This window comes from Oryctolagus cuniculus, chromosome 18 (genome assembly GCF_051225735.1).
Source record: "Oryctolagus cuniculus isolate XC-2025 breed Fujian yellow rabbit chromosome 18, ASM5122573v1, whole genome shotgun sequence".
Classification (NCBI taxonomy): domain Eukaryota; kingdom Metazoa; phylum Chordata; class Mammalia; order Lagomorpha; family Leporidae; genus Oryctolagus; species Oryctolagus cuniculus.
This window is the reverse complement of record NC_142884.1, coordinates 3,248,906-3,261,396: the sequence shown is the minus strand read 5'-3', so window position 1 is coordinate 3,261,396 and position 12,491 is coordinate 3,248,906. Positions and strand designations below refer to the sequence as shown.

Here is a 12,491-nt window from a genome sequence, read left to right as displayed (position 1 = left end):
GCACGTACACTTGTCCATGTCTGTGGGGCAGAGTGTGACGTTTGCGGAACGGGCTAGGAGCAGATCAGGTAATTTGCATATTCATGTCAGGAGGGGCCTATGAGCCCTTAGTTCAGCTCCTCAGTATAATGACTGAACAGTAGCCACTTCACATGCATGGAACACCGGAATTTATCACTGCCATCTGCGGTTGTCAGTCATCCAGTCTCCCTCTGGCACCGGGACTCCCTCCCTTCCCAGCCTCGGGTCACGAGTATTGCAATTTTTTTTAAAAATTTTGACAGGCAGAGTGGACAGTGAGAGAGACAGAAAGGTCTTCCTTTGCCGTTGGTTCACCCTCCAATGGCCGCTGTGGCCAGCGCGCTGCGGCCGGCGCACCACGCTGATCTGATGGCAGGAGCCAGGTGCTTCTCCTGGTCTCCCATGGGGTGCAGGGCCCAAGCACTTGGGCCATCCTCCACTGCACTCCCGGGCCACAGCAGAGAGCTGGCCTGGAAGAGGGGCAACCAGGACAGAATCCGGCGCCCCGACCGGGACTAGAACCCGGTGTGCCGGCGCCGCAAGGCGGAGGATTAGCCTAGTGAGCCGCGGCGCCGGACACGAGTATTGCAATTTTGATGGGCTTCTAGAACCTCTACAGACCAGAGGGCGTGTGGAGATGGTGGCTCTGTTTCTGGCTGTCTGACTGATGAGCTCCGGTTCTGTTCATGTTGAGGCGAATGGCCGAAGGTGGCTCGCTAAGGGCTTAGGTGATACTGCTCTGTGTGTGTGCATATGGCATCTGGTTTGTTGATGGGCGCGGGTGTCTCCATTCCCTGGCGATGCTGAGTAGCGCTGGAACAAGTGGTGGGGCTGTACCCGTGATGCGGCAGTGTCCTCTCCTTGGGCTCGGTACCCGAGAGTCCTGGCCGGCTCACGGGGTAGTCCTACTTAGCGGGGCCTTCATCTGATGTCCACCAAGACTGCACTGCCTCGGGTTTCCACGAGCAGCGTAGGAGATTCCTGGAGCTCACACACCCTCACCAGCGTTTGTTACTTTCCTCTTTGTGAAAACTCAATTTTTTAAAGATTTACTGTATCTATTTGAAAGTTAGGGGTAAGGAGAAGGAGAGCTCTTCCATCCACTGGTTCACTCCCCAGGTGGCTGCAATGGCTGGAGCTGAGCCGATCCAAAGCCAGGAGCCTCTTAGGGGTCTCCCACACAGGTGCAGGGGCCCAAGGATTTGCATCCTCTTCCACTGCTTACCCTGGCCACAGCAGAGAGCTGGATAGGCACAGGGGCAGCCGGGACTAGGCCGGCGCCCACGTGAGATGCCGGCACTGCAGGTGGTGGCTTTACCTGCTAACGCCGCAGTGTTGCCTCCGGTAACTCAATTCTAACTGGAATGAGATACTCATTTTGGTTTTCATTTGTAGTTCCCTGGTGGTAAATGGCGCTGGGGATACTTCATATTTCTGGACATTAGAATTCTTCTGAGATCTCTTGCCCATTTACAGGATGAACGGCTTGGAAACGTTCTCATTTCCTCAGTTTGTTCATTATATTTCCTGTGTGCAGAGACTCGGTGGCTAAATCCCATTTGTCGAGTTTTGCTTTTGTTACATTTTGGGTTCTCATTCAAACACGACAGCCTCTACTGATGTTGGGTTTCTCTCTGTTCCTGTAGTTTCATACCTTGCATTTACGTCTTTGGGGCCTTTAGAGTTGATTTTTGTTAAGCAAAAGGAAGGGGGGGCAACTTTAAGTCTTTGGTGTATATATATGCCCACTTTTCCCCAAGTAGCATTTGTTGAAGAAATTGTTCTTTGTCCAGTGTTGGCTTTAGGTATGGTTAGGGAGAGTCAGTGGGGTGGACATGTGTGGACTCCGTACTGGTGTCTCTGTTGTGCTGGTCCATGTGTCTGTATGCCAGCACACTGCTGCTGTGTGGACGGAGTACTGAGTCTGAGTTGGTCCATGTGTGTCTGCACCAGGACCGTGCTACCGTGTGGACTGAGTACTGGTGTCTGGGTTGGCCCCTGTGTCTGTGTGTACACCAGCACCCTGCTGTGTGTGGACTGAGTACTGGTGTCTGAGTATTCCATGTGTCTGTACACCAGGGTCCTGCTGTGTGGACTGAGTACTGGTGTCTGGGTTGGCCCCTGTGAATGTGTGTGTATACCAGCACCCTGCTGTGTGTGGACTGAGTACTGGGGTCTGGTTTGGCCTCTGTGTCTGTACACCAGGGCCCTGCTGCTGTGTGGACTGAGTACTGGTGCTGGGTTGGCCCCTGTGTCTGTGTATACCAGCACCCTGCTGTGTGTGGACTGAGTCCTGGTGTCTGAGTTGGCTCATGCGTCATAGTATGCCAGCACCAGGCTGTTGTGGCTACTTTACCTCTTCACTGTGTCTTGAGGTGAGATGTGATGCCTGCAACTTTGTTTTATTCCTGATTTCTTTGGCTACTAAATGGCTCTTGTGCTTCCACTTGATTACTAGGGTCGTTTTTCTAGTTCTGTAAAGAATATCCTTGATACGTGGTGTTGAATCCAGAATACTGAGTATTAAAGACGTCTTAGGCCGGCGCCGCGGCTCACTATGCTAATCCTCCACCTTCTGGCGCCGGCACACCGGGTTCTAGTCCCGGTCGGGGCGCCGGATTCTGTCCCGGTTGCCCCTCTTCCAGGCCAGCTCTCTGCTGTGGCCCGGGAGTGCATGGAGGATGGCCCAGGTGCTTGGGCCCTGCACCCCATGGGAGACCAGGAGAAGCACCTGGCTCCTGCCTTCGGATCAGCGCAGTACGCCGGCCGCAGCGCGCCGGTCGCGGCGGCCATTGGAGGGTGAACCAACGGCAAAGGAAGACCTTTCTCTCTGTCTCTCTCTCTCACTGTCCACTCTGCCTGTCAAAAAAAAAAAGTCTTAGTGTACAACCCGTAAATGTCTATTTCCATCTTTCTGTATCTAAACCTTTTTTACATAACAATTTTGCCTCAGAATCATGTTATGTCATCTTGATTCAGTTCCTTCTCCAGGGACATTAATAAACCTGATGTTAGATCCTTTTTGTCAAATATGAGCTACTTCTGATCCTTTTTTTACTTAGATTTTTTAAAAGGTTTTAAAGCTTATTACAGGAGATGGCACTGTGGCATAGTGGGCTAAGCTGCCGCCTGTGGCACTGGCATCCCATATGGGCACCACCTCGTCTTGGCTGCTCCACTTCTGATCCAGCTCTGTGCTATGGCCTGGGAAAGCAGTGGAAGGTGGCCCAACTGCCTGGGCTCCTGCACCCGTGAGGGGGACCAAGAAGTGGCTCCTGGCTTTGGATCAGCTCATCTCTGGCAGTCGTGGCCACCTGGGGAGTGAACCAGTGGACAGAAGACCTCTCTGTCACTCTCCGTAACTATCTGCAAAGTAAAATCTTGATAGACAATTTATTTGAAAGGCAGAGTTGGAGGAAGAGGGTGAGGGGGAAAAAGAGATGGATCTTCCATCTACTGGTTCACTCCCTCCCTAAGTGGGACACAGTGGCCAGGACTGGGCCAGACTGAAGCCAGGACACTCCTCTGGGTCTCCCACATGGATGCAAGGGCCCAAACTTTTGGGCCAAACTCATCTGCTTTTCCAGGCACATCAGCAGGGAGCTGGACCAGAAGTGGAGCAGTGGGCTGTAGAACTGGTAATCACACGGGATGTCAGCAGGTGTGGTAGGCGGAGGCTTAACCTGCTACACCACAACGCTAACCCCACCTTTTACTTTCCAATCTCACGTTCATTTTCTTGATAGCTTTGCTAACTTCCTTCAATGTGCTTTATTTTTTCCTTCAAATCTGTATTAGACACTTTCAAATTTAGTTCTCATTGCTGCTAATTTTTTTTTTTTTGACTTGAACTCCTAGAGTGGGGTGGGGCGGGGGAGGTTTGGAGCAGAGGGAAGAGAAATCTTGCATCTTCTGGCTCCCAAATGGCTGCAGTGGCTGGAGCTGGGAGCCCAGAACTCCGTCCAGGTTTCCCACGTGGGTGGCAGGAGCCCAAGCACTAGGTTCAGGTGCTGCCTTCCTTGGGTGCTTTAGCTGGGAGCTGGATTGGAAGCAGAGCAGCTGGTCATTGAACTGGCTCTGTGAGGCTGGTGCCAGCGGCAGTGGTTTAACCCACTGTACCACAGCACCAGCCCTGAGAGAGCCTTGACTGCTGTGTGTACTGAGACTTCAATATATCGTCAAACTATGACTTCCCTCAGCCTTTGTTACAGGATAGGAGAAAATGCGCTGCCCCAAGTCCCTGAGCAGTGCACCCTGAGCTGTGGTCTGAGAACACGGACAAAGGCCTCCTTCCCCCTCATGTGTGAATGAGTGAACAGACTTCAGTTCCCACTGGTGGGTGCTGGGTGTGGGTGCCTCACCTAGAATTAAGTGCTCCACCGAAATTATGAATAATCCTAACTTTAAAAATTTTATCTGAAATCTTGGGTGTTGCCAAAGCTTTATGGGAAAATATGGAAAGCTAATACTTCAGTTATTTAAAATTTATTTGAAAGAGTTACACAGAGAGGAGGAGAGGCAGAGAGAGGTCTTCCATCTGCTGGTTCACTCCCCAATTGGCAGCAATGGCTGGAGCTGCGCCGATCCCAAGCCAGGAGCCAGGAGCTTCTTCCAGGTCTCCCACATGGGTGCAGGGGCCCAAGGACTCGGGCCATCTTCTACTGCTATCCCAGGCCATGGCAGAGAGCTGGGTCAGAAGTGGAGCAGCTGGGACAAGAACCAGCACCCATATGGGGTGCCGGTGCTTCAGGCCAGGGCATTAACCCACCATGCCACAGTGCCAGCCCCAAGTTATTTGTTTTTGAGTGAACAACATATTATGAATATTCATAGACTCGAATTGTTAGGTATGGGTTTAGAGAAGAGCCCATAATGTATATTCAGTCAAAAACCATGCCCCAGAAACAACGCACTGTAACTTCACTGTGCAGAGGAAAAACGGGCAGAAGAAAGTGACACAAATGAACTCTGGACCACGATTCCGCGTGACGGGATTTTGGAATGGCTTTATTTACCCGTGTTTTAAACTCGCGACAACCTTGGGATAGGGCTTGGTGAAGAGTGCGTCAGTCCGGCCACGAGAACGGCTCCTGCTTGCTAGACGGAGGGGAGTGGCGGATGCTGTCCCTCTGCTGGACCTTAGCCGTGCTGGCAGGAGCCCGGCGACGCTGCCCTGGGCCCCGCTTGTCCTTGTTGGGCCCCTTGGGAATCTACTCCCATTCGTTCCATTCTGTGCCCCTGAGTTTTGTTTGAAATTTTAAATTCAGATTACGAGCCAAATTCTAGTTCTCCATTCTTCATTCCTCATTATCATTAGTTTCCAGGGGGCATATATTTGGTCCATAGGTGACTGGTTGATTATGGTGAGATTAATAAAAGAATGAGTGGGGGAGGGAGCCTGGGTAAGATCAACTTGAGAGGCAGTTGATAGTTAAATTCATCTAAAAACCTAGCTTTGGATCATTTTTTGGAAATTTACATTTACTGAAAAGTTAAAAAAAGAAAATGAAATACTGTAGGCTCTGAAATTGTCTATTCTTCCCTGGTTTTTGCTTTTAAAGGTAGGCTAAGATTTTGTCTGACTGGAGTAACGTGTGATGTGTAACAGAAATGCTTGCGTAGTGGTTGACCAGTGCTGTTGACCAGTTACGTTACTGAGTAAGACGGGTGTATACTGGGGCGCGTGACTTCTATGGCAGTTGTTAAGTCTTGCTGTGGAGCTCACCCCCAAGAGGACCCAGAGTCTGGGTTTTTTTCAAGACTGATTTATTTGAAAGGGCAGAGTTAAAGGCAGAGAGCAAGCTTCCATTCGCTGGAACACATGGACTGGGGCTGATAGGAAGCCAGGAGCCAGCAGCTTCATCCGGGTCTCCCACGTGGGTGCAGGGGCCCAGCACTCTGGCCGTCCTCCACTGCTGGACCAGGTGCATTAGCAGGGAGCTGGATTGGAGGTGGAGCAGCCGGGACTTGAACCGGCGCCCATGTGGGATGCCGGCACTGCTGCTGGTGGCTTTACCTGCTATGCCATAGCGCCGGCCCCCTCATTGATTTTTGTCTCCTGTTGTCAGCAGTGACTTGTCCTGGATGTGGAATTGTCTGAAGCTGTGTGGGGGTAGTACAGGATATTTTGATAGGCAAGGCTTGAAAATGACACTCTGCTTGTGGTCACTTGTGTGGTCACACCGAACAGCAGGGGAGGGGTGTTTGACCATGAAGCTTTCCATCGTGAGGCAAAACAGGGCCTAGACATGGAGGAGAGGCAGGAGAATGTGCCAGCAAACTGGACACACTGTGGCATCCACCAGGGACCGTTCCCAAGTCCCTGAGTCGAGAAGCCCTGGGAGTTCTCCCTCTCTGAGGACAGCGAGGTCGGTACTGGAGGGTCACTGGGGACAGCTGAGCTGATCTTGACCTTCACAAAAATCCACTTTGCAATTGAAGACGGGGCGTAATCCTCACCTGGAATAAACTGGAATCGAACGTTGGCGGGAACTAAGGAATTGGGCCTCGGTGAGCTGGGATCCACATTGTCCTCGGAAGTGGCTGAAATCCCAGCTCGCCCTGGGGCCACGTGAGATGCCCTGGGGCCACGTGAGATGCCCGTGGCGTGGGGCTTCCTTATTAGGGACTTACTGGAGTAGCTTAGTCACTCTTCTGGGAGCGGTGTTTGGAGTGTCCTTCCAGCACACCTTGTACTTGGCTCTGTGTCCCCTCAATGTGTGTCCCCTCAATGTGTGTCCCCTCAATGCAGGGCACTGCCCGGACCGTTTTGCTGACCGCCTTTGGTCCCCCAATCTGTTCCTGAACCTGGAAGGGATGCAGTGTGATAAAACGGTGGTTCAGGCGTGCTTTTCAAACGTAGCCGGCAGCCAGGACTGGAGATAACCCAGGCCTCACGGTTACAGGTCGGACATGGGTGGACTGTCCAATGCTGACAGTCATCAGTCTGAGTTAGTCCAGCCCCGTGAACCCTCTGAATTTTTTTTAGCAAGGTAGGGGTAGAATTGAACTTGGTGGCTTGTTGACGCTATGAACCATTCAGAATCAACACCAGTGTGCACAGTCCTGCCTCCCACAGGCCTTGAGCGGATGGGGACATGGATGGATTCTCTACTGGGGAGAGGGCAGCCCTTCTTGGAGCTGATGCGTGGTTCCCAAGTAGCCACACGTTGCTTTAGTTTCCAGCTCCAAGTTAGGCTTCCGATTTCGGTCGTGGGCTTCCAGGGGCAGCATTCCGGATAGATGACAGCCCTAACGCAGGACAGTCGCTGTACGAATGTGCCAGTTGGTCTGGAGTCGCTCCGAGGACCGAGTGAGTGTTCACATGACTTCAATTTTCTTCTTCACTCAGGTAAGCCAAACCCATACAAAAACCGGATGAAGGAAAGATTCCGACTCGTGTGGATCCAGGAATCCAACCTCCCAGTCCCCGAGAGCTTTTACAAAGACTCGGTAGGCGTGGAGTACAGCACGCTGACCAGGGCCGCTGCCGAGGCACCTGGACCGGCCACCGTGGCTATGAATGGCCCAGAAGGATGCGGGAAAACGACGATCCTGAGGAAGGTGATGCTGGAGTGGGCGGAGGGAACCCTGTGGAGGGACAGATACACCTACGTCTTCTTCCTCAGCGTGGACGAGCTGAATCGCGTGGTGGAAACGAGCTTGGCGGAGCTCCTCTCCAAGGACTGGCCCGAGTCTGCGGAGTCGCTGGAAGACGCCTTGGCGCACCCGGAGAAGATCCTGTTCATCATGGACGGCTTCGAGGAGCTGAAATTCGACTTGAACGTGAAGACGGACGCGTGCAGCGACTGGAGGCGGCGCTGGCCGACGCCGGTGCTCCTGAGCAGCCTGCTACAGAAAAGCATGCTCCCGGGGTGCTCTCTGGTCCTCGGGTTCGGGACGCGGAGCATGCAGAGCAACAGGTTCTTGCTGAAGCACCCGGTGCTAGTAGGTCTCCAGCCGTTCTCCGAGCACCACAGGAAGCTGTACTTCTTCCACTTCTTCGATGACACGGACGAAGCCATGCGGGCGTTCAGCTTCGTGAGCAACATCCCGCCGCTGTTCGTGCTGTGCGAGAGTCCCCTCGTGTGCTGGCTGGTCTGCACTTGCGTGAAGTGGCAGCTGGACCGGGGGGAGAGCCTCTGCATCGACCCCGAGACGGGCACCTCCCTGTACGTGTCCTTCGCGGCAACCGCGTTCAAGGCGGGGAGGTCGGATTCCCTGCTGCAGAACAGGGCGCGGATGAAAAGCCTGTGCTCTCTGGCCGCTGAGGGGATGTGGACCCAGGCCTTCTTCTTCGTCCAGGAAGACATCGGGAGGAACGGCATCTCGGAGTCCGACCTTCTCATGTGGGTGGGCATGCGGCTGCTCCGGCGGCGGGGCGACGGCTTCACCTTCAACAACAGGTCCCTCCAGGAGTTCTGTGCCGCCCTGTACTACTACCTCCGGCAACCCAGGGAGCAGCAGAACGCAGCCATCGGGACCGTGGCCCAGATGGTGGCGGCCAGCATGGGTCACGTCCACACCCACCTGTCCCAGGTCGGGGGGTTCCTGTTGGGGATCTCGACCCATAGGATTCTCAACCTGCTGGAGACGTCCTTTGGCTTCGTGCTGTCGAAGGCGATGAAGCCGGAAATAATCCAAAGCCTTAAAAGTTTGGGTCAGCACGAGCCCGATAAGGGGGAAGTGAATTTCCAGAGGCTGTTCTCAGCCTTGTTCGAGACTCAGGATGAGGACTTTGTAATAAAAGTGATGAATTTCTTTGAAGAAATCTTCATTAACATCGAAGATACCGATCAAATGGTCATAGCTTCCTACTGCCTGAAGCATTGTCGAAGCCTCAAGAAACTGCACCTCTGTATCAATAACGTGTTTCCGTATGACCTCTCCTCGCCCATAAGGTGAGTGCATCGGTTAATCCTCTGTCCCCTGCATGCCGTGCCTGCAGTCGCTTTGGTGGTCAGTGGGGAATCCGTGGGTCCTCGTACTCCTGTGGTCAACAGCCTGGGTCCTGCAGCCAGAGGCATCCTCCCGAGCCCTGGTGCTGCTGGCGGCTCCCAATGGGACCGTGAGCAGCAGCTGGTAGAACGTTCCCCTTCAGTGTCTTTGCCCACGTCCCTGTTGGCTCTGCTGACTTCTGCTCTGTATCCTTTAATTGGATTCAGAAGAACGGCTTGCGGTTGAGAACAGACATGGCCCCATTCCCGAGCTGCCTGGAGACGGTTCCCTGCTCCCTGAGGGGTCTCCGCGTGTTGACCGCTGCTCCCGTGACCAATATTCTCCCCTCCAGGAGGGGTGGGGAAGGTGGAGTAGCTCGTCCAGGGTCACGTCGTGAGTCAGTGGGAAAGCCACAGCTGGGTCCCATAATTGGTGGCCGATCCATTTTCTTAACGGCTACGCCGTGTTGACTGTTTACCTGGCTGGACTTCCCGCTCCCTCCTGGGTGAGATGAGCTTGGAGGGGCCCTGGGCCGTCGTCTGTCTCCGGACTGTCTCGCGTTGAACTCGGCTCCTGGTGAGAATCCTGCTGTCTGGTCTTCCTCAGTGAGATTCAGACGATCTTCTTCTGGCGGGATCTCTGCTCGGTGTTCACCAACAGCAGGAAGTTCCAGGTGTTAAAACTGGACAGCTGCACACTTGACGACGTGTCCCTGGGCATCATCTGCAAGGCCCTGGCCCGGCCCGGCTGCAGAATCGAAAGCTTGTGGTAAGTTGGGTGTTTGCCTGTCCCGTGGGTAAGGAGCCTGCGGGGTTCGCTGTTCTCTGCTCTGGCCTCCTGGGGAGAAGATCAATGCGGAGACGTGGTGGGACCCAGCGTATGGGGTGTCGTGGCGGCAGAGGTTAAGTGCGAGGGATCTTCGACAAGTTCATGGAAAAGTGCCAGCATTTCGGGTTGTGGCGCCAGGTTAAGTGCATCTTTGAATTCTCATGAACTTCTGGAAATACAAGTTTCTATTTGCATAGACCTGGCTGATAAGCACAAGTGGATCTGACTTGTAAGTCCACTGAAAGCCAAGCTGACATGTTCTGGGTACTCCAGGCAACGCCCATTTCCTACCTGTCATGACAGCGCCTATGTTTCCTGCAGAAACTGGACTGAAGAAACTTGGTCGTTTCCCAACCTTGCAAATAATAGCAAGGCCAACAGCAAAAGCTGAACCCAGTTTTAACTCTGGAACCAGCAATTGAGTCTTTACCTTGTCTATCTTTTTTTTTTAATTAATTAATTTTTTTTTTTGACAGAGTGGACAGTGAGAGAGACAGAGAGAAAGGTCTTCCTTTGCCGTTGGTTCACCCTCCAATGGCCGCCGCGGCCGGTGCGCTGCGGCCGGCGCACCGCGCCGATCCGATGGCAGGAGCCAGGTGCCTCTCCTGGTCTCCCATGGGGTGCAGGGCCCAAGCACTTGGGCCATCCTCCACTGCACTCCCTGGCCACAGCAGAGAGCTGGCCTGGAAGAGGGGCAACCAGGACAGAATCCGGCGCCCCGACCGGGACTAGAACCCGGTGTGCTGGCGCCACTAGGCAGAGGATTAGCCTAGTGAGCCACGGCGCCGGCCTTACCTTGTCTATCTTAAAACCCCAAACTCGCAGCTACTGGGTGCTTCCTCAGAAGCAGTCTGGTCTGTATCATTCACTCCGGCACGTGCACCTTGCCTGTGGATGAGGGACTGGGCTGGATCTCACAACGCAAAGAGGCACAAACATAGCTTGGACGTGAGTTGCTGTGGCTCAGATAAACGTGGGATGTGCCTGACACTTCCCTTGTAACACATAGGGTGTTAGGTGCAGGGCAGGGACGTTGGGGACATGAGATGCCGGCAGCCTGATGTCCTGTCTGAAGACCCCAGCAGAAATCCTCTGTAGGCAGGACTAACCAAGATTGACAGGTCACGGGAGAAGTCCCCGGGTGTCTCGTGCTGGGGCCTTGTGACGCTGGCTTACCTTTTACAGGTGCAACTTTATTTATAATTTTGGAAAAGGCTTGGACTTCTCTAAGGCGATTCTTCACAGCTTCCACCTGAAGTACCTGAACCTGTACGGCACCAGCCTGTCCACGGGTGCCGTCACGTACCTGTGTGAGACGTTGCGGTACCCGGCATGCAATGTGGAGGAGCTCGTGTGAGTCCCTGGCCTGGGCGTGCCGCGGGGAGGCCGCAGTGTGCATGTGCCCGTTGGCTTTCCTGGAGCTCGGTACATCCGTCTTCACCCCTTGGCTTTCTGTCCTCGGCGTCGGGCTGTGCAGACCCTGTGGGAAGGTGGGGGTGATTGTGAAGGCAGGGCCTCCCCCCAGGAGGCTGGTCGGACTCCCCAGCTCTCGTGCTCACTTCCATCGTGTCTCTGGGCGCCTTGCCTGCCCTCTCTCGGCTCTGCCCCCAACAACACGAGCCGAGTCTTGGCCCCATTTCTTGCTGAAGCTATTCGGTGAAACTGGAAGCCGGTGGCATGATCTTGAGTGTGATCTTGCTGGGAGACTGACACCACGGAGCCGGAGGGAACGTGCTGGCCCAGAGACCCCTACTCCTCTTGAGGACAGTATCTGGGTTGCTTCCATCCCAACCGGTGATGGCCAGGCGGGGCCTGCCCGTTGCTCACAGAGGGAAGTTGAGGCAGCAGTGGCCAGACTCGCCTGACATCCACTGGGTCACGGAACTCGCCTGACATCCCAGGTCACTGTCGGCAGGAATGGAAGACCCGGTAGGCACAGTCTCACACACCTCTGACTCGGCTGCCTCCAGTTGCAGTAGCCGGACTGATAGGAGTTCTTGGGCTACGGGATCCCTAGAGATCTGGGCCTTCAAAGCCTTCCTAAATCCCAGAAACCACCCCCCCCCCTTTTTTTTGACAGGCAGAGTGGACAGTGAGAGAGAGAGAGAAAGGTCTTCCTTTACCGTTGGTTCACCCACCGCCTCCCCACCCCCCATGGCCACTGTGGCCGGCATGCTGCGGCCGGCGCACCGCGCTGATCTGAAGCCAGGAGCCAGGTGCTTCTCCTGGTCTCCCATGGGGTGCAGGGCCCAAGCACTTGGGCCATCCTCCACTGCAACTCCCTGGCCACAGCAGAGAGCTGGCCTGGAAGAGGGGCAACTGGGACAGAATCCGGCGCCCCGACCAGTACTAGAACCTGGGGTGCTGGCGCCGCAGGTGGAGGATTAGCCTAGTGAGCCGCGGCGCTGGCCCCCCTCTGTCTTTCTACGCTAATTCTCTCTCCTCCGGGTGAACGTGGAAACTGCTTTTGCTCTTGCATTGTTGACGGCACTGCATGGAGTGTTTCTTTTCAAAGATTGAGAGGCAGAGTTAGGGAGAGATGGAGAGGAGGGTCTTGAACTTGCTGGTTTGCTCACTTGGGCCATCTTCCACTGCCTTTCCGGGCCAGAAGCACAGAGCTGGATCAGAAGTGGAGCAGCCGGAACATGAGCCGGTACCCATAAGGAATGCTAGCTCCACAGGTGGAGGCTGAACCTACGAGGCCC

The 12,491-nt window shown here is 54.4% G+C and overlaps 1 protein-coding gene across 6 annotated transcripts in view; it reads left to right on the top strand.

Annotated features, from left to right (window-relative positions):
- LOC100348957 (NACHT, LRR and PYD domains-containing protein 9) overlaps positions 1-12,491 on the top strand; it is a 53,139-nt gene that overhangs the window by 29,470 nt on the left and 11,178 nt on the right. For all 6 annotated transcript variants that reach the window (XM_089319780.1, XM_070062785.2, XM_089319784.1 and 3 more), the window contains 3 exons: positions 7,373-8,921; positions 9,565-9,726; positions 10,972-11,139. In XM_089319780.1, coding sequence (XP_089175906.1) covers positions 7,373-8,921; positions 9,565-9,726; positions 10,972-11,139 — 1,879 coding nt within the window. The remainder of the gene's footprint in view (positions 1-7,372; positions 8,922-9,564; positions 9,727-10,971; positions 11,140-12,491) is intronic.